This window comes from Ictidomys tridecemlineatus, chromosome 3, assembly GCF_052094955.1.
Source record: "Ictidomys tridecemlineatus isolate mIctTri1 chromosome 3, mIctTri1.hap1, whole genome shotgun sequence".
NCBI classification, from domain to species: Eukaryota; Metazoa; Chordata; class Mammalia; order Rodentia; family Sciuridae; genus Ictidomys; species Ictidomys tridecemlineatus.
In genome coordinates this window covers 153,310,448-153,335,495 of record NC_135479.1, presented here as the reverse complement: position 1 = coordinate 153,335,495, position 25,048 = coordinate 153,310,448, and the positions used below count along the sequence as shown (strand labels likewise).

Genomic DNA, 25,048 nt, shown 5'->3' with positions numbered 1-25,048 from the left:
ATTGGGTATCATAGTGAATGCCTGTAATTCTGTGGACTGTGGAGACTGAGGTAAGAGAATCCCAAGCTGGGCAATTTAGTGAGACCCTGTCTTTAAAAAAAGGGTTCCAGGGAGGGGGATGGCCTGGGAATGTAGTTCAGTGGTAAAGCACTTGCCTAGCATGCACAAGGCTCCATCAATCCCCAGTACTACAAAATTAATGACTACCATCACCACAATAAAACCCAACAAAATTATCTCTTGGAATTGCAGATGAATGCATATAGAAAGAACTATCTTTGATTTTTGAAGTGCTATATAGTATTTCTTTGGATGTCTTGTGGTTCCGTTGATCATTAATTCAGTTTTAATATTTTACTCTTATAACAATGCTGCAGTGAACAGTCTTACCATGCCTTCTTAAGCTCATGAGTTACTGTTTCTTACATACATAGTGAAATTTCAGGGCAAAACATATTAATTTTGATAATGATAATAACACCTAGCATTTACTGAACACTTGGTTGTAGATGTTATTTTAAACACTTCACATATTTTCTCATTTAATTTTTATAAATATCTGCTACTATAATTATTCAATTATTCTCTTTTTGTAGATGAGAAAAGAAGGCAGAAATGCCTCAAAGTCAGAGAACTAATAAGTGATAGAACCCGAACAGCAGTTTAATTCATAGACCCTGGTCTTAATTCCTGTAGACCGTGTTAGCTCAGTGAATTCTTTTTCTATCAGAATGGGGAAAAACTCTTGTACTGCTTAATCTTCATCACTTATATATACTTTATGATTAAAGGAAGACTAATTATTTTACTTTTTACTTTTAGTTCTTATTAAGTTCTAGAATATATTCTGTGCTTCATTGGTTTAGATAGTACATTATTCAGAACTCTTCCTCAATTAGTAGGCTTATTCTTGAACCAGCGCTTATTAATAGTTTTTTTGTTGTTGTTGTCATTGTTTTTTTCAGTCCTAGGGATTGAACTGAGGATCTTGCACATGCTAGGCAAACACTCTACTACTAAGCTATATCCTCTTTTTATTTCTTATATAGTGGAATGGTCTTGCTAAGTTGCTGAGGCTATTCTTTTTTTTTTTTTTTGGTAGTTATTAAAATAGTTTATTTATTTATTTTTTTATTATTAGTTGTTCAAAACATTACAAAGCTCTTGACATATCTTATTTCATACATTTGATTCAAGCGGATTATGAACTCCCATTTTACCCTGTATACAGATTGCTGAGGCTATTCTTAAAATCCTCCTACCTCAGCCTCTGGAGTTGCAGGGATTACAGGTGAGTGTCACTGCACTCTACCTTGTTAATAATTTTTGAAGTTGGATATGTAGCAAGAAATAAAGGAAGGTAGTAATATGTCAAGATTATCCAGAAAACTTGGAGTTTTAAGGAACTGGAAATGTGGTGATTGTGTTCAAGAGTGGAGTATTTAGTTTTAGAAGTAGAGGTTAGCAAACATAGCATACTGGTGAAAATGAGATAGGCAGATTTTTCTTATCTATGTTTCTGAACACAGAATTTTAAGGTTATCTTAATTAGGCAAAACAATTTGGCTTAAGAAATGAGAATAGTGGACAGTAATAAGTAGTGACCATTACATTATATATTATGGTTATAAAATTATTTGAAAGAGTTCCTGGAAAATCCTATTGATAAAATCTTTTGCTCTATGAAAAATATTTACCAAAATTTCAATTTTAGGAATCAGAAAATAGCACTTTAAAAATCTGTCTATGTAAAGTGTCAATACCCTAAATATTTTTGACATTTTATTTAATAACTCCAGCATAGAACCAAGATATCTCATTCCTGAAGATAACACCTTAGTCATGAAAGGTCACTAAGTAGGAGATTGGAAGAGATGTCACACTGAGAGACTATATTTAAAATAGGCTGTCTTGTCACATTTTCCTATAAAAGCCTATTTTCCAATATGACTTTGCAAAAATCAGTTAAATGCAAAGAAAAATATGAACTGAAAACAGAATGATAAATTGAAACATACTACTTTTCTTTTGTAACAAAAAAAAGTTCAGAGTTAACATGGGTGTTTTATATCTATAATTAGTAGAAAGTATTTCTAGAGTTTTTCAAAGATTACAAATGATAATATAATTTAAAATTAAGATCCTTAAAATAAATCCATCTCTTTAATCCACTTGTAGTTTTTGTTCTTTTTTTTTTGTATATTTGGCTCAAATGTCAGTCAATTCAATTTATTTATCTTTCTAAGTTCAGAATAAAATAAAATTTGTAATTTTAAAAATTAAGTTGATTTTCTAATATTTAAACTTTGATGAACATAAATACCTACTTATGATGTTTAAAGTCCCTTTCCCTACTAATACTGACAAAATTGTGTTTGCTGTAAGATACTATTTGTTGTGAGACACTATTTGTAAAGACACTGTGTTCATACAACAGATAACTGCTTTTCTCCTATTGTAATAAAAAGTCAAATAAAAATGAGTATATAAAGTAGGCAGTTGTAACCTATTAGTTTGCTTTGACCATTGAAATCCCCAGCAGACCTCTATGGCAGATGCTTTTTCCTTCTTTTCTGTTACTAAATTGTTCTATTATTTTTCCTTTGCAGTTTTTCTTTACATCTTTTGGTGCCAGGGACAGAAGTTACCTCAGTATATTTAGGTTGTGGCAGAACGTTTTATTAGATAAGGTAAGTGTTCATCCCAGAGGCAGGTGTTTGTTATAATAAGAATCTTCTACTGGGTACATAAATAAAATTTATGAAGAGCTCTTTTATTTTTCTGAACCTAACTTTGACTACACTATTCAAATTCCAAAAATCTTGAAGCAAAACAAGATCCATAATTACAAATTAAGATGTTAATTGTTATCCCTAGGGTAACCACCACCCCTAGGAAAAAAAAGAAATTAAAAATATAGTAAAAGATAATAAATAAATGATATTAAAATGAACTACTATAAAATATGTTTTTAACACATAAAATGGTAGTAAGGGAGCCGGGCATGGTGGCTCACGCCTGTAATCCCAGCAGCTTGGGAGGCTGAGACAGGAGGATCGCAAGTTCAAATCCATCCTCAGCAACAGTGAGGTGCTTAGCAACTCAGTGAGACCCTGTCTTTAAATAAAATACAAAATAGGACTGGGGATGTGACTCAGTGATTGAGTGTCCCCAAGTTCAATCTCTGGAACAACAACAACAACAAAAAGCAGTAATGGAAGAATAAGTGGACATAAAAGTTATGACATAAAAACCAATTAGCAAAATGTAGCCATTACACAGATCAATAAACCTAAGTGGATTAAACACTTGAAAGTTAGAGATTGGCAGAATAAAAAAGCATATGATCCAACTATATGCTGGATGTAAGAGACAGATTAGATTTAAAGACAAAAATATATTGAAAGTAAAGGGAATTAAATGATATTTCATGCAAACCCTAACCAGAGGTTACTACAGTAACATCAGACAAAATAGAGGAATACCAAAATTTTTAGAGGCAAAAAACAATATTTTATAATGATAAAAGGATCAGTTCATTTGGAATTCATAACAATCACGAATGTATGTACTTTTTAACACAGTCCTAAAATATATAAAGCAAAACCTAACAGAATTGAATGAAGAAATAAACAATTCATAGTTAGAAAATTCAGTACTCCATTTTCAGTGACAGAACAACTAGACAGAAGGTCAACAAGGAAATAAAACGTTTGAACAACACCATAAACTAACTAGAACCAAAAGACATCTATAGAATACTCCGCACAACAACAGGAACACGTATCTTTCATAAGGGCACATGAAATTCTCTAGAGAATTCAACATGCTAGGTAATAATGAACCTCAGTACATTTAAAAGGATTAAAATAATATAAAATGTGTTCTATAACCACAATGGAATGAAATTTGAAATCAATTTGGGCAAATTTACTGGAAAGTGGAGATTAAATAGAAGAGTCCTAAATAACCACTGGATAAAAGAAGAAATAGGGAAAGTAGAAAATACATTGTTGAGTTAAATTCAAACCAAACACAAAGTAATTAAGACAGGCTCCTGGGTTGGGGGCACTTGCATCCCATGTGTAAGGGTCAAGTTCAATTACCAGGTTCCTTTTTGCAACAGGAAAATAAACACACAGATGGGAACTTCAACTTCTCTCCTCCCCCATCCCTAGCTAATAACTGAAGTGAGCACATTTTAAAAGAACTTCAGGGCTCTTAGGATTGAATGGTTTTTGGAACTCAGCCTCTGAAGACAGGTTGTTCCAAGTAGCACCCCACTGAGGATGCTTTAGCTTTGCTGGAGTGAGGGTGATGTCTGAAAAAGAGGCCTGAAAGTCAGAGGAAGGCGAAGGCAGGGAGGAAGGACTCATGAGTCCTTCTTTGGTGTTTTAGCTTTCTGCCTACCTTGAGCCACATGCTCATGCTCCTGGCTTGAGCAACACCTTAAGGTACAAAACATGCAGCTCTAATTCAAGTGGAAATTATACTCTCATTTTAAAAAGGAAAATGGCAGTTGTTTTTGCTCTGTAGTAGACAACAGTGTTTAAGTATCTGTTATATATTAAATACTATATAAAATTGGCCTAACAGGAAATTTTAAGCATGGTAGAATTCACCCAGAAAAAGAACTAAAAAAACAAACAGAAAACTACCTTCTTTTTATTTGTTTTTTTGTATTTTCCTAGTGATCTTTGAAGAACAATGCTATTTTTTAAAATATACAATATCTACAACAATAATAGCAACTCCCATTTATGCTGTATTAGGTGCCAGTACTGTGTATACTGTTGATATTGTCCAGGGTTTCACAAGCCCCATTTACCTTGTAGTTTTTTTGGTTTGTTTGTTTTGGTACTGGGGAATAAACCTAGGGGCACTTACTACTGAGCTACATCCCCTGCCCTTTTTATTTTGAGACAGGGTCTCACTAAGTTACCTAGAGCCTTGCTAAGTTGCTGAAGCTGCCTTTGAATGTGTGATCCTCCTGCCTCAGCCTCCCAGGTCTCTGGGACTAAAGGCCTGTGCCACTGTGCCTGGCCTACCTTCTAGTTTTTTGAAGTGAAATAGTCACATTGGTTAGATTTCTTGATCTTGTGTAACACTTCTGAAAACAAACAAACAAACAAAAAAACACAAGAAAAAAATCCATAGATTATGCAGGAGTATAGCTATAAAATTCTATAAAAACCTTATACATAATTTGAATAATACATTTTATTTGGGTTATAATATTTGGAATAGAGAATTTAAGTTCAGGATATTTTACTTATGTTTACCTGAAATTAGGAAATCTGAGAGTAAAAAATAAATATTTTTTACTTATGTTTACTTTTTTGTATGTGTGAAAAGGCTGTAAAAACAAAGCAAATTAATCTAGAAGAAAGATTATTGAAAGGTTATTTGATTAAGTATTATGAAAACCATACATGATTGTATGTGCTTGTTTCTTATTTATTAAGTCCCACAAAAGAGCTTCAGAAAAAGCTGGAGCTATAATATTGCCTTTAAAAAAGAATGCTTTTTAAAGAATCATCTTTTTCATTCATAACTTACAATAATGTAAGTTGGAGTTTAGTAGATATGTGTTAGAACTGCCAGCATACTCATTTATGATGTAATTTATAGCATTTCAGCTTAGTTGACAACATTTGAGCTTGGCTCTGATTGTCTATACAGCATATTGAGTTATCTGAGATTTGTGGGGCTAGAGGACAGACTTGTTTGTTTCAAATTACCATTTTAAAAATTTATTCTTTTTAGTTATATGACAGTAGAATATATTTTGACATAGGATACATACATAGAGTATAACATCATTCTTATTGTACATGATGTGGAGTTGCACTGGTCAAGTATTCATATATGAAAATAAGAAGTTTATGTCTGATTCATTCCACTCTCTATCCCATTCCCATCCACACTCCCTTTCTCCCATTTCCCCATCCAATGTGGTCAACCTCTACTCTCCCCCAACCGCCTTTTGTGAGTCATCATCTGCATTGAGAACATTCGGCCTTTGGTTTTTTGGGTTTGGCTTATTTTACGTAGCCTAATAGCCTTCAGTTCCATCCAATGCCATAATTTCATTCTTCTTTAAGGCTGAGTAACATTTCATTGTGTACATGTACCACATTTTCTTTATCCATTCCTCTATTGAAGGGCATCTAGGTTGGTTCCATAGCTTAACTATTGTGAATTGAGCTGCTATGAATATTGATGTGGCCTCATCACTGTGATATGCTGATTTCTTAAAAAATATTTTCTTAGCTGTAGATGGACACAATATTTTTATTTTTATGTGGTACTGAACCCAGTGCCTCATGCACGTGAGGCATGCACTCTACCACTGAGCTACAACCCCCGCCTTAATATGCTGATTTTAAGTCTTTTGGGTATATGCTGAGAAGTGGGTTAATTGGGTCAAATGGTGGTTCCGTTCCAAGTTTCCTGAGTGATTTTTGTACTAGTTTCCAGAGTGGTTGTACCAATTTGCAGTCCCACCAGCAATGTATGAGTGTACCTTTTCCCCCACATCCTTGCCAACACTTATTGTTGCTTGTATTCTTGATAATTGCATTCTGATTGAGGTGAGATGAATCAGTGTAATTTTAATTTGCATTTCTGTGTTAGTGATGTTGAACATTTTTTCATATATTTATAGATTGCTTATTATCTTCCTCTGTGAAGAGCTTGTTTAGTTCCTTAGCTCATTTGTTGTTTTATTTATTTATTTTTTGGAGGTAATTTTTAAAAATTTCTTTATATATCTTGGAGATTAATGCTGTATCTGAAGTATAGGTGGCAAAGATTTTCTCCCATTCTTTAGGCTCTCTTTTCATGTTCTTTATTGTTTCCTTTGCTGAGAAGAAGATTTTTAGTTTGAATCCATCCCCTTTATTGATATTTGATTTTACTTCTTGTGCTTTATGAGTCTTATTTTGGAATTCTGTTCCTAAGCCTACATGATGGAGATTTGGGCCTACTTTGTTTTTTCCTAGGCATAGGGTCTCTGGTCTAATGCCTAAGTCCTTGATCCACGTAGAGTTGAGTTTTGTGCAGAGTGAGAGATAGAGGTCTAATTTCATTCTGCTACATATGGATTTCCAGTTTTCCCAGTGCCATTTGTTAAATAGGCTACCTTTTCTCCAGTGCATGTTTTTGGAGCCTCTGTCTAGTATGAGATAACTGTATTTATGTGGGTTTGTTTCTATGTCTTCTATTCTGTATCACTGGCCTTCATGTCTACTTTGGTGCCAATACCATGCTGGTTTTGTTACTATAGCTCTGTTGTATTATTTAAGTCTGGTATTGTGATGCCTCTGCTTCACTTTTTTTTTTTTTTTTTTTTTTTTTTAGGATTGCTTTGGCTATTCTGGGCCAAATATCTTTTTCCAAATGAATTTCATGACTGCTTTTTCTATTTCTATGAAGAACATCATCGGAAACTTAATAGGAATTACATTGAATCTGAATAGTGCTTTTGGTAGGATAGCCATTTTGACAATATTAATTCTGCCTATCCAAGAAAAAAGCAAAGAAAAAAAATCCATAGACTATACAGGAGTATAGCTATAAAAGTCTATAAAAACCTCATACATTATGCTCATTATGCTCCATTGTTTGGGGCATAAATATTTACAGTTATTATGTCTTGTTGATGTATGATCCCTTAGCATTATGAATGTTTTTATTTGCCCATTCTGATTAATGTTTGCTTGAAGTCCACTTTATCTGACACGAGACTAGAAACCCCTGCCTGTTTAGGAGATCCATGTAAATAATATATTTTTTCCCACTCTTTTACCTTCAGTCTGTCAAATGTCTTTGCCTATGAGTTGAGTCTCTTGGAGATAACATATTGTTGGGTGTTGTTTTTTTAATCCAGTCTGCCAATCTGTCTTTTGATTGATGAGTTTAAGCCATTTACACTCAGTGTTCTTATTGAGATATGATTTTTATTCCCTGTCATTTTGATTTACTTCTTTTTTAAATTTGAATTAGTTTCTCCATTGATTCACTCTTATTTTAGGATAGTTACTCCCTTTGCTTGTTTTCACTTTTATTTTTTATTTCTTCTTCATGAAATATCTTATTGAGTATGTTTTGTAGTGCAGGCTTTCTAGTTATGAGTTCTTTTAACTTTTATCTGGAAGGTTTTTATTTCATCATCCATCCTGAAGCTTAATTTTTCTTGGTATAGTATTCTTCACTGGCATCCATTCCCCCCCTCCCCCCACAGCTTGGTATACATTATTCCAGAACCACCTAGGTTTGAGGGTCTGGATTGAGAGCTCATCTGAGATTCAGATTGGTTTCCTTCTAAATGTTACCTGTCATTTTTTTGGCAGCCTTTAAAATTCTCTTATTCTGTATATTAGGCATTTTCATAATAATATATCTCGGTGTGGGATTTTTGGAATTTTGTATATTTGGGGTCCTGTAAGCCTCCCATGTTTGATTTTCCATTTGATCCTTTATATTTGGGAAATTTTCTGATATTATTTCATTGAGAAGATTGTGCATTTCCTTTTGTTTGTATCTTTGAGCCTTCATCTATCCCAGTAAAATCTTAAATTTTGTCTTTTCAGATTATCCCATATTTCTTGGAAGTTCTGTTCATGGTCTCTTACCATCTTTTCTCCATGGTCAACTTTGTTTTCAAGATTATATATTTTGTCTTCATTGCCTAAAACTGTCTTCCAAGTGATCTAGTCTATTGGTGATGCTTTCAATTGAATTTTTAATTTAGTTTATTGATTCCTTCGGATTAGTGGAATGGGAGAGGTAATCCCATAGGCAGAATTCCTGTTTAGGCTTAGGTGGACTCCAGGCTCTTCCCTGAATGCCAATCGGTCTGGATATTTTAAATCAGTGCACCTCCAGGGCCCAGTGATTGCTGGTCTATGCAGAAAGACTGTACCCCAGCGACCTCGCCTGAGTTCCACTTTTGTGTTAGAGGAGCTAATTCTTAGTCCTGTCCGTCACCTGTGGCCCCCATGTTTCCTGGTCTTGGGTTCAGTCTCTAAACTCAGTCTCTCCTACTCTTGCTTCCACTCTTCCAAATTCCCAGCCAGACTCATTTCTCCCAGCTGGTTCTGCAAGCAGCCAGATTGGAATGAGGGCAGACTTTTAATATAAACAATTGATGTTTTCTATCTGTTATTTAGCATTGTTCTTAAAATTCACTAGGAAAATACAAAATAGGTAGTTTTCTCTTTGTTTTTCTAGATCTTTTTTTTGGGGGGGGGTGGGGGGGGTGAATTCTACAGTGCTTAAAATTTCTTTTTAGGACAGTTTTATTTAGTATTTAAAATATAAATAGATGCTTAAGCATTGTTTGTTGTCATATTAAAGAACAGAAACAGAATTCCTTGTGAAAATGAGAGTATAGTACCCTCTTGGAATAGAGAGGCATGTTCAACATTAAAAATAACCAAATTATCCAAAGACTTGAACATGTCAATGTTTCAACCATGGTTCAAGATAAGTTTTAGGATCTTTCCCACCACATTCCTCAGGTCTTTTTTGCTTAATTTCAACTAGTCCCTGCTCCAGAACCAAATAGTCCTGTCTCCTGTTTTTAATGGTCTTCCCCAAGAAATGGGTTGTACATTTTTAAATGGTTAAAAAAATTAAAATAACATTTCATGATAGTGGCAATTATATAAAATTAAAATTTTGTTGTTTAAAAATAAAGTTTTATTGAAACACAGCCATCCTCATATTTTTATGTTTTCACTACAACAATAGAGTTCAATATTTGCAACAGAAACCATATGGCCCACAAAGCCTAAAATAGTTACTATATGGTTCTTTATAGAAACAGTTGGTCAAACCCTGAACAATACTTCAGCCAAAGTTATGTTTTTTAAAAAAATGCTAAGACCTATTTCCACTTCCTATTTAATACCTATTGCACCTGGAATTAAAATCTAAAAACTTTACATAGAGGCTACATAATCTAACATAGTCCATAACTGCAACCACATCTCATTATCATCTTCTTTTTTTTCATGTTCTTCATTTTTTTTTGCATTAGATCTTCAAATATGTTCTTTCTTTCTAGAACTTGTAACCCATTTTTTTCTCACCTCTTGCCCTATTTGAAACTCCTTAATAAATCTGATGTCATTCTATTATTCATCTTTCTTTATATTTTGTACTTCTCTTTTATAACATTACAGTTATGATTCTTTATTCTATTTTTATTAGTTCATTTTAATTATACAGAATAATGCATTTCATTGTGATGTATGCATACCTGCAAATAACATACTTTGATTATATCCAACCCCCATTTCTTTCCCTTCCCATCCCCCAAACTCTTCCTCCTCTCTAAAGTTCTCCCTATTACTATCATGGCATCCTCCTCACCTACCGGATTCCACAAAGAGAGAAAATATGCAAACTTGTATGACTTATTTCACTTAATGTTACTATCTTCAGTTCCATTCATTTTCCTTGATCTTTGTTCTGTTTTCTTCTCCTTGTTTGACTATAAACACCTGAGAACAAGGACAATGTCTGTCTTCTTTACTGCTGTATGTGACAGAGCTCAGATTTGGCATATGTTTCAGTCTACTCAGTACAGTCAGAAATTGTCTGGGTCTAAGCCTCTGTCAGAGTAAATATTAACTGTGTCCCTTGACTCTCAAAAGTATTCCCAGTTTAGATAATAAGTTATATATTACATGTAGCATATGTCCAATAAATACTTTTTGAATGACACAATTTATGGAATTTTAATGATTTGAGGTAAAAATAATCAGTACTCTTAATTAAGAAGATTTGTTAAATGAAAAACCAAAGAATGGAGAGAAAACTCAGAAATTTGGTTTCAGAATAATTCAGAGTTTACCTAAAATCCAATATGCATTTAACTTAATTTCTTTAGCCTCCTATATACATAGGTTGAAAAAATTATCTTGAAACAATGTACAGTACAGTATAAAATAAAATCTATTTTGTATACTCTTGAATTTAAAATAATAGGGTATAGATATAAAAGGTTATTATTAGTAGTAAGGGTTAAAGTTTAAAACTTTTGCTTTTCTTTGGTTAAAGCTCTTAATCCTTTCATATTTCAATTATATTATTGTTTTATTGGATTCAGGATTAATGATAATAGAATGCATACAGACTCCAAATTTACTTTTGTGGCACAGTTTTTCTCTTAGAGCATAGCCGTCTCTTGCCAGTACACGGGAGGTTACAAGGAAGCTAGGTTTTCCAGAAATTTAAGAGTACCTTCTGAGAGTATTTAAATCTAGAGCCTAATAGAGCAGAAATCTACACTCATTTAAAATTTTAAGGCTTAAAAAGAAAGCATGACTTTCAGCTTATTCTTAAAGGGCAGGGGGACATAGCATGTATTGTTAGATTACAGGTGAGGTGATGGGGAGCTTTTTAAAATACATACAGATCCACCCATTCCAAATTCTGAAACATGTCATTCCAGCTTCACTTTTGGGGTGCTGGGTGAGGGAAGGTTTGAAACAATTCACTAAATATACTAGTGAATATATAAAGAAAGAATATGTGAGTGTGAAGGAGTCTTGGTTAGAATTCAGCCAAAAACTTAGGACTCAGGACAGAAAAGTAGGGTAACAGAGGCAGACTCTGGTCAGCAGAGAAAGAGTGCAGAGATAGGACATTAGGCTCCACAGGTCACAGTGAGTTGTTCCCTAAAGCTCAGATTCCATGCTTACCATGCAATTTTATGATTACTAATCTGACTTCCAAGGTATTCAAGTGCCCTGCATGGTAGAATGAGATTTCTTATCCCTAGCAAGCAATATAACCCTTTTATGCCTTAGTATATTTCCAACTTAATCACTATAATGTGGTTTGTAAGTGTGACCTATTTAGCTCAGCTTCTCTGAGCCCCAGTCTAGGGCATGGGCAGTAATAAGGCTGTTCTCTGCCACGACCCCTCGCCAGCAAGGAGGACACGACACAGGATTCTTCTTTCAGCAGTTTATTCAGGCCTTTAATTATGTGTCTCTGGAAGCTTCTTTCTCTAACCCGCACCCCCCAGCCTAATAAAGCATACCAAGCCCCAATGCAAAGCCGCCACGTGGATCTTTCTCATAGGGTGTTTTACAGCTACGTGCCATCTCTCCCAAAATAAGGAGTTGTTTATCACAGGCCACGGCGCTTATCAGCGCCATCTTGTAATGGCAACCACGGTCCGCTGACATGGCTCACCACAGTTCTCCAAATATTAGTTAGTTTACAGAGCTTTATGTCACCTTCTGAGACCTTTTAGAAAAGTGTTATGTAGCGTTCTCCTCTAGACAGCTCAACTTGATCAAATCCCCTTGTTCTACCTTAATCTGCTGTCTAGTGATCATTCTTTTTGGAGTTACTTAGAATTTTAGAAGTTTTCTAGTAGTGCTACAAATCTAATAAATACAACATTCAAACCTACCTTGAAAAAGATAAATGTGAAGTTGCTAACTATTTTAGTTACACTTGCTACATAGTAGCCTGGCAGGACAGAAGTATTTGTATTTCTATATTGTTCCCACTTTTTTATCTTTTGTTTGGCAGCACTCCACCTACTCTCCTTGGTCAGTGAACCATAACCAACTTTAGCTGGGTCATTTGAGCCAGAAACCCAAGAATATCCTTGTTTCTTACCTCTTCTTTGTCAACATGTCTAGTTAATCACCAAGGTTCTCATCATTTCTAGCTTGCAGCATCACTATAGTCTCCTAATTATCTCTTTTACAACATTCTAATCTGCCTTTGAGGTTGTTGCCAAGTAATGGTAGTTTTTAAAGTTTTCTTTTGAAAGCACAATTACTTTTTCACAGAAACTACTAGGTGATTTTTCACAATGTAAAGTCCATAGTTTAAAGCATGCCATATAAGGTTTTTCAAGAACTGGCCCTTCCTCCTTTCTGAAGGAGTCTCTCTTTTCCTTCCCCCAGCACTCATATGCTAGTCATGTTGCTTGGCCTGCCAGCCTGCTTCATTCCTCTGGCTTGCATTTGCCACATGTGCTGCCTTTCAGTAGCATTGACAACTTTGTATACTCCCTTCAGTTTGAAACACCTTCTATCCTTCATTTGCATGATATCATTCTTTCTGGACTTTCCTCTTCCCTCTCTGATATTTCCCTCAGTCTTTTTTTGTTGGCCACTCATTCTCTACTTATCCTTTGTATGTTGTTCTTTCTTGGGGCTCAATTTTAGGTTCTGTTTTCCTTCTTAAATCTCCTGAATGAAAACTCTGCTCTATATACCAGTGGTTTGCTTTGCTATGAGGATTTTTATAGTTAGCAAAAGAAGTAGATAAATATTACAATACATTTTATTCTCATAGGTGGAGAGTAAATATATTCATCTATAGTTTCAGCCAATGAGAACTTGCTTCGTGGGCTAAAAGCTCTTAATTTTATATGTGGAAGCTAGCCCCCATAGTGTGCTTTCTTCATTTGAGTGGTCTTCTCCATGTCATTTTGCTCTCTCATTCTGCCCTTGTAAAAATGATTAGATTTTAGCAACCCCAGAAAGGTCAAGTGTTGTAGTTCATCAAGTAGCATTTGACCTTCTGTCAATAAATTGGTAGAAATTAGGATGTTTAACTTTAAAAAATGAAATTTAGAAGAAAACTCTTCATCTTTGGAATAAATTGGAATTGGCAGATAAGACTTTAGTGTTTATTATAGTCCAGGAAATTATTCTGAATGGATTAAAGTCAGAAATATTTTCAAAGGAAAGAACTAAATCAAGATGTTATCATAACTTTTCAATGATGAAAGATGTGCCAAGTACTCACTGGAATTGCTCCACCTGAATAGCTGGCTCTTCCTGCAATTTCCTGAAATTCCATTTATAATACTCAAGAGATACAATCAATATTAGTCATAGAGGAGTCAGATGGGAATGCTATGTCAGTATTGAAGAAGTGGTATATGAAGAAGTAATTATCATATTTCTGGAATTGAGTTAAAGTACTATCATGGAGAAGAAAATTTAATCTTTTAACAGTTAAATTTTCAAATGAAATTTGAAAATATTGCAGTAGGTTTTTTTTTTTTAGAGTAATTGAGCATGAGCAAGATATTTTCATTTGCATCTTGTCTCTACACCATGTATAGAATGGAAGAAATTAGGAACTGTCCCTTTAATAAAACCCTGTTTACTTCTCCTCTTCTAGTAGGAGTGGCTTAGGAACCTGTAGAGTGAGGTATAACTTCAGTTGTGCATTCTGACCTGTAGCCTTGGAAAGAATGCTGGAACTGCAAACCAGGAAGCAATAAATAATGTGCTTTAAACTACACTAAAACTTTTTTTTTTTTTGCACGGAAAAACATCTCATAACAAAATTAGGAAACTGAAGCAGTGATTTTGTGTAGTTGTCATTAAATATTTGGCACTCTGCTTCAGATAGAGTTTGCAGCATACTGGGAATTCTAAGCTTTCTGGGCCAGAAATTGATCTGCTGGTTTTTGAGCCTTATCTGATTACTGCTTGGTTCATCTTTAAACTACTCTGTAGGTTGAACTGGAAAGATTCTACTTTGTTTGCAGGTAGGTGGTCTAAATTTTGTTTAAAATTTAGGTTGTTTTTAAGATTACTCAAGCAGATTGATTTTACTGCTGATTATTGAAAGAATTATTAATTCAGGCTGAACATGTTTTAATATTTGAATGTTCAGAATTGCTGAACATACTGTGCTTTTATGACAACTGGACAGCTTTGTAGAAAAGTGATGTTTAACAAATGACCAAATCTACAGCATGGTGAATTCAATGAGTTTTGTTTCCCATTAACATATATATATATATGCATGCGCACATTCGTGTGTTCAATTAATAGGTCAAAAAGCATATTGAAATTATCCTGTGATTAACTTCCTAGTATTATTTGTTAAAAATTTTAAAACATGTATTTATGTAGTCAAATAAAATTACATTTTTGTTGTTAGTATTTTACTTATAAGTTTCATTTCTTTCACTGTTAGGAAGCTGTCTTGAGTATTTGTTGAATTGTTTATTTTAGTCTTTCTTTGGAAATATCTATTTGTTTTTGAAAAGTTTGAGAGGTTAATCTTACACAAGTATATTGAAATATTGTTTGCTTCTCTTTATAAAGCCAACTATCCTTACATGACACTAAAATATTTTGAAGATAGTCTTTGAAAGAATGAGTTAATTAGTAGTAAAGTTGTCATCATGGAAAGCAAATGACTCTTTGGGAGTGGAAGTTAGAAATGTATGCTGGGTTTCTTTAGGATCAAAGACAGTTGCTCCTCATCTTTCTCTACCACCAGTGATCCTTTTTATTTTATTTTGTTAATTTTTCTTCTCTGGATCCTATGTCTTAAAAGACTCTGTTCACCAAATAGTGGTTATATTGAATAGTAAATATTAGAAGATTGTTATTTGTTACACATACATTATTTCCAATGAGATATCCACTCTAGGTTAACACAATAGTTCAAAGCAAAGAGTGTTGCCCATTTACTTAGCCTGAGTAGCTTTATTATAGGTAAATACTCGGATGTTTTCAACATGTTGAAGTACTGATAATAACACCTGAATTTTAATCAAGTGTTCTTGTGGTATCCTAGTGATCTGACATGGAAGACAGGGAATTAGCAGTCAAAGGTGCAGAAATCTGAGTAATATTAGGCAAATTATATTGTTATATTGTGTATTGTGTGCATGTATAAATATGTAACAGCAAATCCCGTATGTACAACTATAATACACCAATTATAAAAATTTTGGGAAAAAAGTGCAGAAATTTTGTTCTTAATCTCTTTGAGGTTCTACAAAATGTAATGAAGGTCATCTAGTATAAATATCAAACAAAGATACCACAACTACTAGAGAGAGAAAAGAAAAAAAAAAGAGAAAAAAAGGAAATATATTTGTTATAGGAAATATTGCAGAAGAATTCCAGGCATCTATATACATTTTAGCCCTCTTAAATCTATATTTATCTTTCTGTTACCCAACTTTAAATTTTTACTCCAATTGGGCTGACAAACTATTACTGACCATGAAACAAATATTACTTACGTTCATGCATTTAGTCTGTACTTTTATGTTGGTTTCTCTCTCCTCTACTTTTCTCATTTCTCCCCTGCTCTCATTCATGTTTTTTTTTCAGTTCAGCTGAAAACCAGTGTGAAAACATAACATATCTCCCTAATCCATAATAGTAATTTTTCTTTTAGACTTTTATGTCATCTTGATTCTACCAGCACTTTAGTACATAATCATATATTGTCATATTTAACTTAAAGTTTCCCATGGTTCTTCAATTATAATAGAAATTATTTGAGGGTCAAGAATTTAACTTCTACATCATTTTTATACCCCTTAGCATCTAGTAGAGTGGTATACATTTGGTAGGTACTCAATAAATACCTGTTGAATGAATGAAAGAGATGAAGATTGACAATATCTTCAAGTGTTAAGCTGCCTCCCTCTATCTTGCTTAATCATGTAATTAACTGTATTGCTTCCTGTTTTATCATCATATCATTCTTTTGCATAAATGTGCTGTATTTGGTGATTTGGGGTTTTTTGGGGGGTACCAAGGATTTAACTTAGGGGCACTTAGCTACTGAACCACATCCCAGCCCTATTTTGTATTATATTTAGAGACAGAGTCTCACTGAGTTGCTTAGTGCCTTGCTTTTTGCTGAGGCTAGCTTTGAACTAGAAATCCTCCTGCCTCATCCTTCTGAGCTTCTAGGATTACAGGTGTGCTCCACTGTGCCTGGAGTATTTGATGATTTTTAGCAGAGGTAAAAGACAGAGAACAAACTAGACTTTATTAAAAGTAAAGGAAATTCTGAAGTCCAGCCTCTTGCATTTTGAATTTTAGGAAAATATAATTTAAAGTGTATTGGTATATTGGGTTCTAAATGCAGCTAAAATATTCAGATACATTGTGGATTAAAAGGATGTATTCCAAGTTGGCATTTAGGATGCTGAATGGTGATAACAGTGGTCATGGTAGGTTGTTGGATTTCAGATCCAGAAACTACAAATTATTTTATAAAGACAAAATTTTAAACATTTTTACTTCCCACCTACAGTAGTTATTTTATTACATACTTAAAAAATCATCATTTTCCAGGTGTGATGATGTGTGCTTATAGTACCAGCTTTTTGGGGGGTTGAAACAGGAGAATCACTTGAACCCAAGAGTTTGAGATCAGCCTAGACAATGTAGTGAGACCCTGTCTTGAAAAAATATAAACAAAATATAAAATTACAATTTTGTACAAAACTCATATCAACTCTGTCAGATGTGCTTTAAGTCATTTTATAGAGAAAATGAAGGTTTATAAAAATCAGAAAGCTACCAAGGCCACGCTTTTGGTAGCTATTCCACAGGTCATTTTAACTTTAATATTCATGTTTTAAATCACTGTGTTATATTATCTTTTATATTATCTAATACTCATTATGTTTCCGTCATTTTAGAGTCTGACCAGACAAGAATTCTGGCAACTTCTCCAGCAGAACTATGGCACTGAGCTAGGTTTAAATGCTGAAGAGATGGAAAACTTGTCACTATCGATTGAAGATAATGAGCAGCCAAGGTACAGCAAAATGTTTTGAAATGTCAAGGTTTATTAGCCTTTAAGGTGGACTTATTTTAGATTCTACTAATTCTGAATCTCTATTAATTCACCCTTGGGTACAGTTTGCCTTGTTCTTTGAGGTAGAAGGGGGTAAAAGATAGGCATGGAGAATAGTTTGCCAAATACAAGACATATGAAGAAATGTAAACTATAAACTGTCACCTAGAATTTGCTTAAAGCTTGGTTAATTTTTATTATTGGAGCTTTATAGCTATACATAGTAGTTGGGTTCATTCCAACAAACTTATATATGCATGGAAATTGATTTTAGTTTATGATCCCCTTTTACCATTTTTATAGCTTATTTTTTTTAAATATGAAATTCTCATTTTATACACACACACACATACACACATATACTTATCTATCTATCTATCTCTCTATATATGCATATCTATATATCTATCTATATATTAGTTGTAGATGGACAGTTCAGTGCCTTTGTTTTATTTATTTATTTTTATGTGGTGCTGAGAAATGAACCCAGCGCCTCACACATGCTAGGCAAGTGCTCTTCCACTGAGCTACAACACCAGCCCCTCACAGCTTAGTTTTAATTCACCTCTTTACTAAGGGTCTGGAGAATTACCTGGTGAAATCTCTGAGTTTATAGATGAAAATAAAGTAAATTAAATGGCACATGTCTTGAGGAACACAATGATACTATGACTTACTCAAGGATATCCTAGCATTTGTGTGTGGCATGTGGCTGGCACTCAGTAAATATTGAGTACATTAATAAAAGAAGTTTATAATACTTTGGGGATGCAAATAATAACAAGATAAGAGCGATGAAGGCGGAACAAATAATATGATAAAGAAATTATGAGTAGAGAAATATATTTTTGACAGGTTCTGATTCATTTAGAAGAGTGAACATTTTTGTTGTTATTGTGTTTTGTCTTTTGCAGTACTGGGGATTAAACCTAGAGGCACTGAGCTACATTTTGAGACAGGGTCTTACCAACTTCCCCAGATTAGCCTTTAAACTTGTGATCCTCCTGCCTTAGCCTCCAGAGGAGCTGGGATTATAGATATGCACCACCATGCCTGGCAATGAGTGGACATTTTTTATTAACCATTCGAGTAAAAGTGCATTTTATCTAATGGCAAGAGTGGGCCATAGCAATAAAAACAAACAGGATAATACTTTAAAATTCTATAGCAAACATTATGTTAACTGGAAGAAGTCAGTAACAAAAGACCATATATTGTATAATACCATGTATATGAAATGAAGTTCAGAATCCATTAATACCTAGAAAATGTATGTTTGTAGTTGCTAGGCTCTAAGAGGAAGAAAGAATGGGAATGACAGCTTATGGGTACAGGTTTTCTTTTTGGGGTGATTAAAATGTTCTAAAATTAGGTAGTGGTGATGTTTGTACAACTCTATAAACAACTGAATTTTACTCTTTAAATGAAGGATAACTTTTTGTTGTATGAATTATATGTTAAAGCTGTTGTTTAAAAATCTATAGCTTATCTTAAAATGGAAATATTTTGAAGATTTTAAAGTGTGTATACAATTTTTATTCATCTAGCTAGTTTTCTAGTGATGCTGATCCTATTTATATTGCTTCAGTTTAGCATCAATATTTTATAGTCTTTTTTACCAGGTCGAGCATGCATATTTTATTAGTTTTCTGTAAAGTTAAAAATTTCCATTATACTACTTTCCTTGTAAAGTTTGCAAGTTTCTCTCAGGTATTGAAGCTGGGTAGAAAAGCAACTGATCTAATGCAAAGAGACTCGGAATGTGGTAAACACGATCTGGATTCTAATCTGGGCCATCAAGTAGCTGAGCAACCTCATGCAAATCTTTTAACCTTTCTGATCCTCAGTTTACTCATCTATGAAACGAGGCCACTAAACTAGATGACCTTCAAAATCCTTGCCATCTTGAAAAGTTTCTAGTCTTTGCAAAAGGCAGGGGGCTCCAGACTTTTAGGATCAGCTTTTCAATGTGACCAGTCCTGGTTTTGTGTTGAGGATCTCTTGTCAAATGTATGCACTGCTACTTTCTTCTAGTATCTTTTTTCCTAATAAAATATGTGTCAGGACTCTGATTTCCTGTTCATTCCTTTTCTCATTCTTCTAGTCTCTGAAAGAAGCATTGTCTGTTTCAAACCTTTATTTCCTCAGGGCTTCCATATTCTCTCTTCATTTCAGTCTCTCCTTATTTCTCCTCCTTTCTACTCTCTTTATTTCTCTGTATCTCATCTCCATCCTTAAAATCCTTAAGTGTAGACACTCAACTGGTAGGCTAGTCCCGACAACCCATTTTTCTTGTTTGGCTCATCAGAGGCCTGCCATTCTGCCTGGCCAAGAATGATTTGTAACAGACCTTAAGTATTATTTGGGTGGAGTAAAACAGGGTTGAAATACCCTTTGGCTTTTATTTTCCTTCCTCAGGATAATATTGTGTGAGAATCAGGCTGCTACTTTATTTTAGCATAAGAGCTTTAAATGCATATAGTTATGATTATATGGGAATTGTAGTTGCCTGATAAGGCTGGGCACTGGAAATTAGATCAGTTATGCTCCTTTTGTATTTAATTTCTTTCCTTTCTTTATGCTTCCTGAGATGGGAAAAGCAGATACTAACACATTCATGGTAGTCTTGGCCCTGTGATCATTTGAAAGCTATTTCTTACCCCTTGTTCTTAGTATTGAGAAGAATCATGATCGGGAAAGATTCATTAATGGGCTCAGATAGCAGGAGCTTCCATTTCTGAAAGGGATTGGCCATTTCAGCTGGGTCTGAGTCAGAAGGAAGGAGATGTAAAAACTGTCTTCTTTGCTGATTGATGTCTAATTCACACATCCTCCCTGAACCTTTCAAAGTTTCATGGTTGTCCCCAACTCGTTTGAGATGCTGTTGTTGGCTGCTTGTACTTTGTTAACTTTTTTTAATGATTTATAAAATTTATAAAACTTCATATTACCTATATGATTTGTTTTTAGGAATGAAGTCAATTTGCTTGTGATTTAAGAAGATAGTTTGGTATAAGTAGAGGCCTATTTGCTCCAGTACAATAGTCCATTTGCCATCAAAATGGTTTATAATAAAAAAGATCCCAGGAGTCTAAATAACTTATTTGTGTGGAGGTGACTTTATATTTTTATAATGATGTGTTTCTTAACAGCAGTCCCAGAAGAAGTGGTGTGGATGATTCTGGGGAAAGAGATGAAAAATTATCCAAGTCTATCAGTTTTACCCGTGAATCAATTCATCAAGTTTCAGAAACAGAGTCATTGGATGGAAATTCATCAAAAGGAGTTAGTATATGTTATTCCTTTAAAATATATCTGATATTACCATGTGGTAGTCACAATATAAGATAAAGTAAAAAATGCAATCTACAAAATGTTTTAAAACATTAGGACATCAGGCTTCTATTTTATGAGAAGAGTTTTAAGTATGTAAGTAGCAGAGGTTATATGGGGGAAAGTGTGGTTTTCTTTAGAGCTGGATAAAGTATAGAGCTACCAGACAGTTCTCTGGGCATTGTTATTGGGGAGGATAAATGTGTTTAAAAAATCACAAGATGTAGGAATTTGTGGTTTGCAGAATTTTCTCCAGGGAGAGTAGTAAGTGTGATGGAGAGAATTTGTTTTGAAGGGAGAAATGGAGGAATAATAATAGATGATTCTTAAGCCACCTATTGAAGAGGTAGGTCCAGTTAACTACTGGGCTTTATGGTTAGTTGGTCAGTTTCTTCCTTCATCTTTTCAAGGATCATTATAAGTGTAATTGGTTTTTAAATTTCAGTGAGTTTCAATAACTAGGAGTCATTATTATTATTTTGTTACTCAGTTTGTCCCCTCTGCCAATGTGATCCCTCTCATGTAAAGCTCCTTTGTCTTTTTGAGATGACTGATAACCTATTTAATTACTAAACTCTACCTTTCTTTTCCCAACTATAAAGTGAAAATAATAGCTCATAGGGTTTTAAAAAAATAAGAATTAAATTAACTAACAGGTATGAAAATACTTAGAACAGTTCCTAGCATACATTAAGTAACTTCAAACCATGAACTGTTTTAATTGAAAGTGAACCCACCTATGGCCAGAAGTGGTTCTTTTCTACCCTCCCCCAGGGAGCTTCCAGCATTTCCTCTATGTAAATGTTGGGAAAACATCGAAAGGAATTTATTATGTGAAAGGCCCTAAGTTATGAACTTGCCTTAGGCAATCATCATCTATCATGCAACTACCTCAGCCTGGTTTTGTGTTGTGGATTTCTTTAAAAATATATACACTAAGAGACACTTAAGTACTCACTACTGATACAAGGAATTTGACTCTGGATGTTAATCTCTTTGCATGTTCTCACTGAGATGATGAAACTACTGAACTTGGGTGAGGTAACAAGATAGGGGATTTCGTGTAGTCTCCTTATTCTTTTACAGAAGTCTGACTTTAAGGACTGGGTTTTCAGAACTAATCTCTGCTTGAGTCCTTCCTACAACCTCTCTACAATTTCTTCTATACCAACTCTTGAATGGTTAACCTGTTGGTTCTTGCCTCTAGTTTTGTTCCTAAAGAAGGTCACATTTGATCTCAATAAAAGAATGGAGTATAGAAGAGTAATAGTGTTATGAGATCAATCAGACATTCCTTGATGTGTTTAGTATAGTTGTTTTTAGGTTATGGAATATAAGTAATATAGAAATTTGGTCCTTATTCCTTATTTTGCCTTTTGCTCTCAAGAGCAGTTTGGGGAGATTCTCATACAACAAATATTGTGTGTCACTTAGTTTGGCTTATTTTCACTTCCAGCACAAGTTAGAAATAAGAAAAAATCTGAAGCAATTTTTTTTCCAAGGTGAAAACATGCTTTTTAAGTTATTAAAATTCCTATCCTTGGGCTGGGGATGTGGCTTAAGTGGTAGCGCACTCACCTGCCATGCGTGTGGCCTGGGTTCGATCCTCAGCACCACATACCAACAAAGACGACGTGTCCGCCGAGAACTAAAAAATAAATATTAAAAAAAAATTCTCTCTATCTCTCTCTCTCTCTCTCTCTCCTCTCTCACTCTCTCTTTAAAAAAAAATTCCTATCCTCTACTAGGAATTTTAATAACTTAAAAAGCATGTTTTCATAGGAAAGGCAGTAGAATACAACAGACACTAGTATGGCAATATGTAAAACAGTGGATGTGTAACCGATATGATTCTGCAATCTGTATATGGGGTAAAAATGGGAGTTCATAACCCACTTGAATCAAATGTGTGAAATATGATATGTCAAGAACTATGTTATGTTTTGAACAACCAACAATAAAAATTTTTTAAAAAGTTATTAAAATTAACACTCTTTGTAAAACTTTTTGAAATGTAGAAGAGTAAATGAAGAAATAAAAACTGTCTAAATGCCACCCATTGAAATAGTCACTGTTACTTTTCTTATATGTATCAATCTATATCCCCGCCCCCCACCATGGTGGGGATTGAACTCAGGGCTTCATGCATGCTAGGCAAGAACTCTACCACAAGCTATATTCCAAGCCCTATCTATATTCTTTATAAGAAATATAATTTAATTAGCAACAAGAGGGGAAACATAAGTGTGGAATTAGAGAAACTTACTCTACTTAGCATCTGTTAGAGCCCTGGTGTTGTTTAAGCATGCTGCTTTATAGTGTGGAACTCCCAAACACATCAGCTCTTGATTTTAGTAGTAATCTCTGCCTAAAGAATCTTTCCTCTGACTAGGGAAGTCTAATCCTTTAGTAAATTGTGTCCTGGTTCCCAGTTGTTGTTATGCTTCTAGGTGGCCAATGGAAACCTATGTCTTCCCTAGAGTTGTTTTTCTGTTCAGTGTTGCTCAAGAATCTCCTGGGGCAGGAAGTCAAAGAATTGTGTATGTAGCTTTTGCTCTCTTTCATCTGTGTACACATAGATATTGCAAGGAAGTACTTTGCTGTACAGTTTATAGAGTTTTATTTTTTTACAGTGTCCTACTAAGCCTGTTTGTAAAACTAGCCTATCTGAATATTAACATAGTAATTGTATTCATGCTGTAATGCTTAACATTCAGTTTACTGTAGAAATGACACGTCTTTATCAAACCATCCCCAAAGGTATAGATAGCATCATATATTGAATATATTTTAATGCTTAGGCTCTTAACAGTAAAGCCAATTGTGTGCTTTTGAGTTTGCTATGAAATTAATTTCCCTTTGAATCTTGTCTTCCCCACTGTACTCTTATGTGACTTTTATCTCTCTATTTCCTTTCCCCTTTCTGCTTTAGTTACTGGTTTTGAGAGGCAGGTGAATTCTCTTCCTTGAGATGATGGGGCAGGCATTGGCTGGGGAAACTAGTGGGTTTGGTTATTCTCCTTTTTCATTCTAAAAACCTGATTATTGCATTATTTTTGCCCTTTGTCCCTTTCCCTTCTGCTTACTTAATTCACATGACATTAACTTTATGTGAGTTCTTTTATATAAATTTGTTGTTTATTGCTGTGTAAGAAGATGACTTCAGGAAGGCATGTATTATTTACTGACATTTCATGGGCCCACATTTAGCAGCCTTGGAAATATGATACATTCAACTTTAATAAACAAAATGTTACAAATATTTTTCAAAGAGCAGTATTTGAAAACATCTTTAATAATCTTTAAATAAAAGTTCTCACTGTAAAATCTAGGCTTAAAATTTGTTTTTCACTAACTGTATTATTTGCCTTTTAGGCATTAGGGAAAGAGGAGCCTGAAAGTGAGAAACAGATCCCAAAGAGTCCTTTACTAACTTCAGAAAAGAGGTTAAGTAGAATGTCATCAAAATCGCTGGATTTGAATAAAAATGAATATCTTTCTCTGGAAAAAAGCAGCACTTCAGATTCTGTTGATGAAGGTAAAGAATTTCTGGAAATTTTTTAAAAAAATGCAAGTAAGTCTTAATGTTTATCTTTGTATTAGGTGTCTGCAGATTGAGAATTTGATTTTGTTAGATGAAGTCTTGCCCTATAAAGAATCTTAAAAGAAATGAAAGTTTCTAGAAAACAGGAGAAAGCCTACTAAATCTAACCCATCTGCACTACTTTCAAAGCCTGGAATTTGAAAATATCCATTATATTTAGCTTTTAAAATACCAACCATTGAATAAGTACCAATGGAAAAGCAAATCTGTTAATAAAAATCTGCATGCCCACTCCCACATACCAAGCAGGGTAAAATGCTCACATTTTATAGGTGGAGTGATCTATTGGTTTATCTAGGTAACTGTTAGGGAAATTAAGACCTAGATGGGTTCAGTCTAAAATTATGCTGCTAGTTCACGATACATCGCTGGAATTAAGTGACCAGGTCTCTTAGGTTAATGTTCTTTTTACTTTATCCAGTACTTCCAAAATTATTGTTTCTTTTCCTCCTTTTTCTTTAAAAAAGATACCTTAGTAAAATGTGCCCCTAC

The 25,048-nt window shown here is 34.1% G+C and overlaps 1 protein-coding gene across 6 annotated transcripts in view; it reads left to right on the top strand.

The window, feature by feature from the left end:
• Nucleotides 1–25,048, top strand: part of Gramd1c (GRAM domain containing 1C) — an 84,108-nt gene that overhangs the window by 34,371 nt on the left and 24,689 nt on the right. For 2 of the 6 annotated variants that reach the window (XM_021727936.3, XM_078044203.1), the window contains exons 6-9: nt 2,610–2,690; nt 17,462–17,580; nt 20,772–20,904; nt 24,328–24,490. In XM_021727936.3, coding sequence (XP_021583611.1) covers nt 2,610–2,690; nt 17,462–17,580; nt 20,772–20,904; nt 24,328–24,490 — 496 coding nt within the window. Of the gene's footprint in view, nt 1–2,609; nt 2,691–14,203; nt 14,546–17,461; nt 17,581–20,771; nt 20,905–24,327; nt 24,491–25,048 lie in introns of those variants that run through there. The other 4 variants (XM_021727937.3, XM_078044204.1, XM_040270353.2 and 1 more) reach the window with 4 other exon arrangements.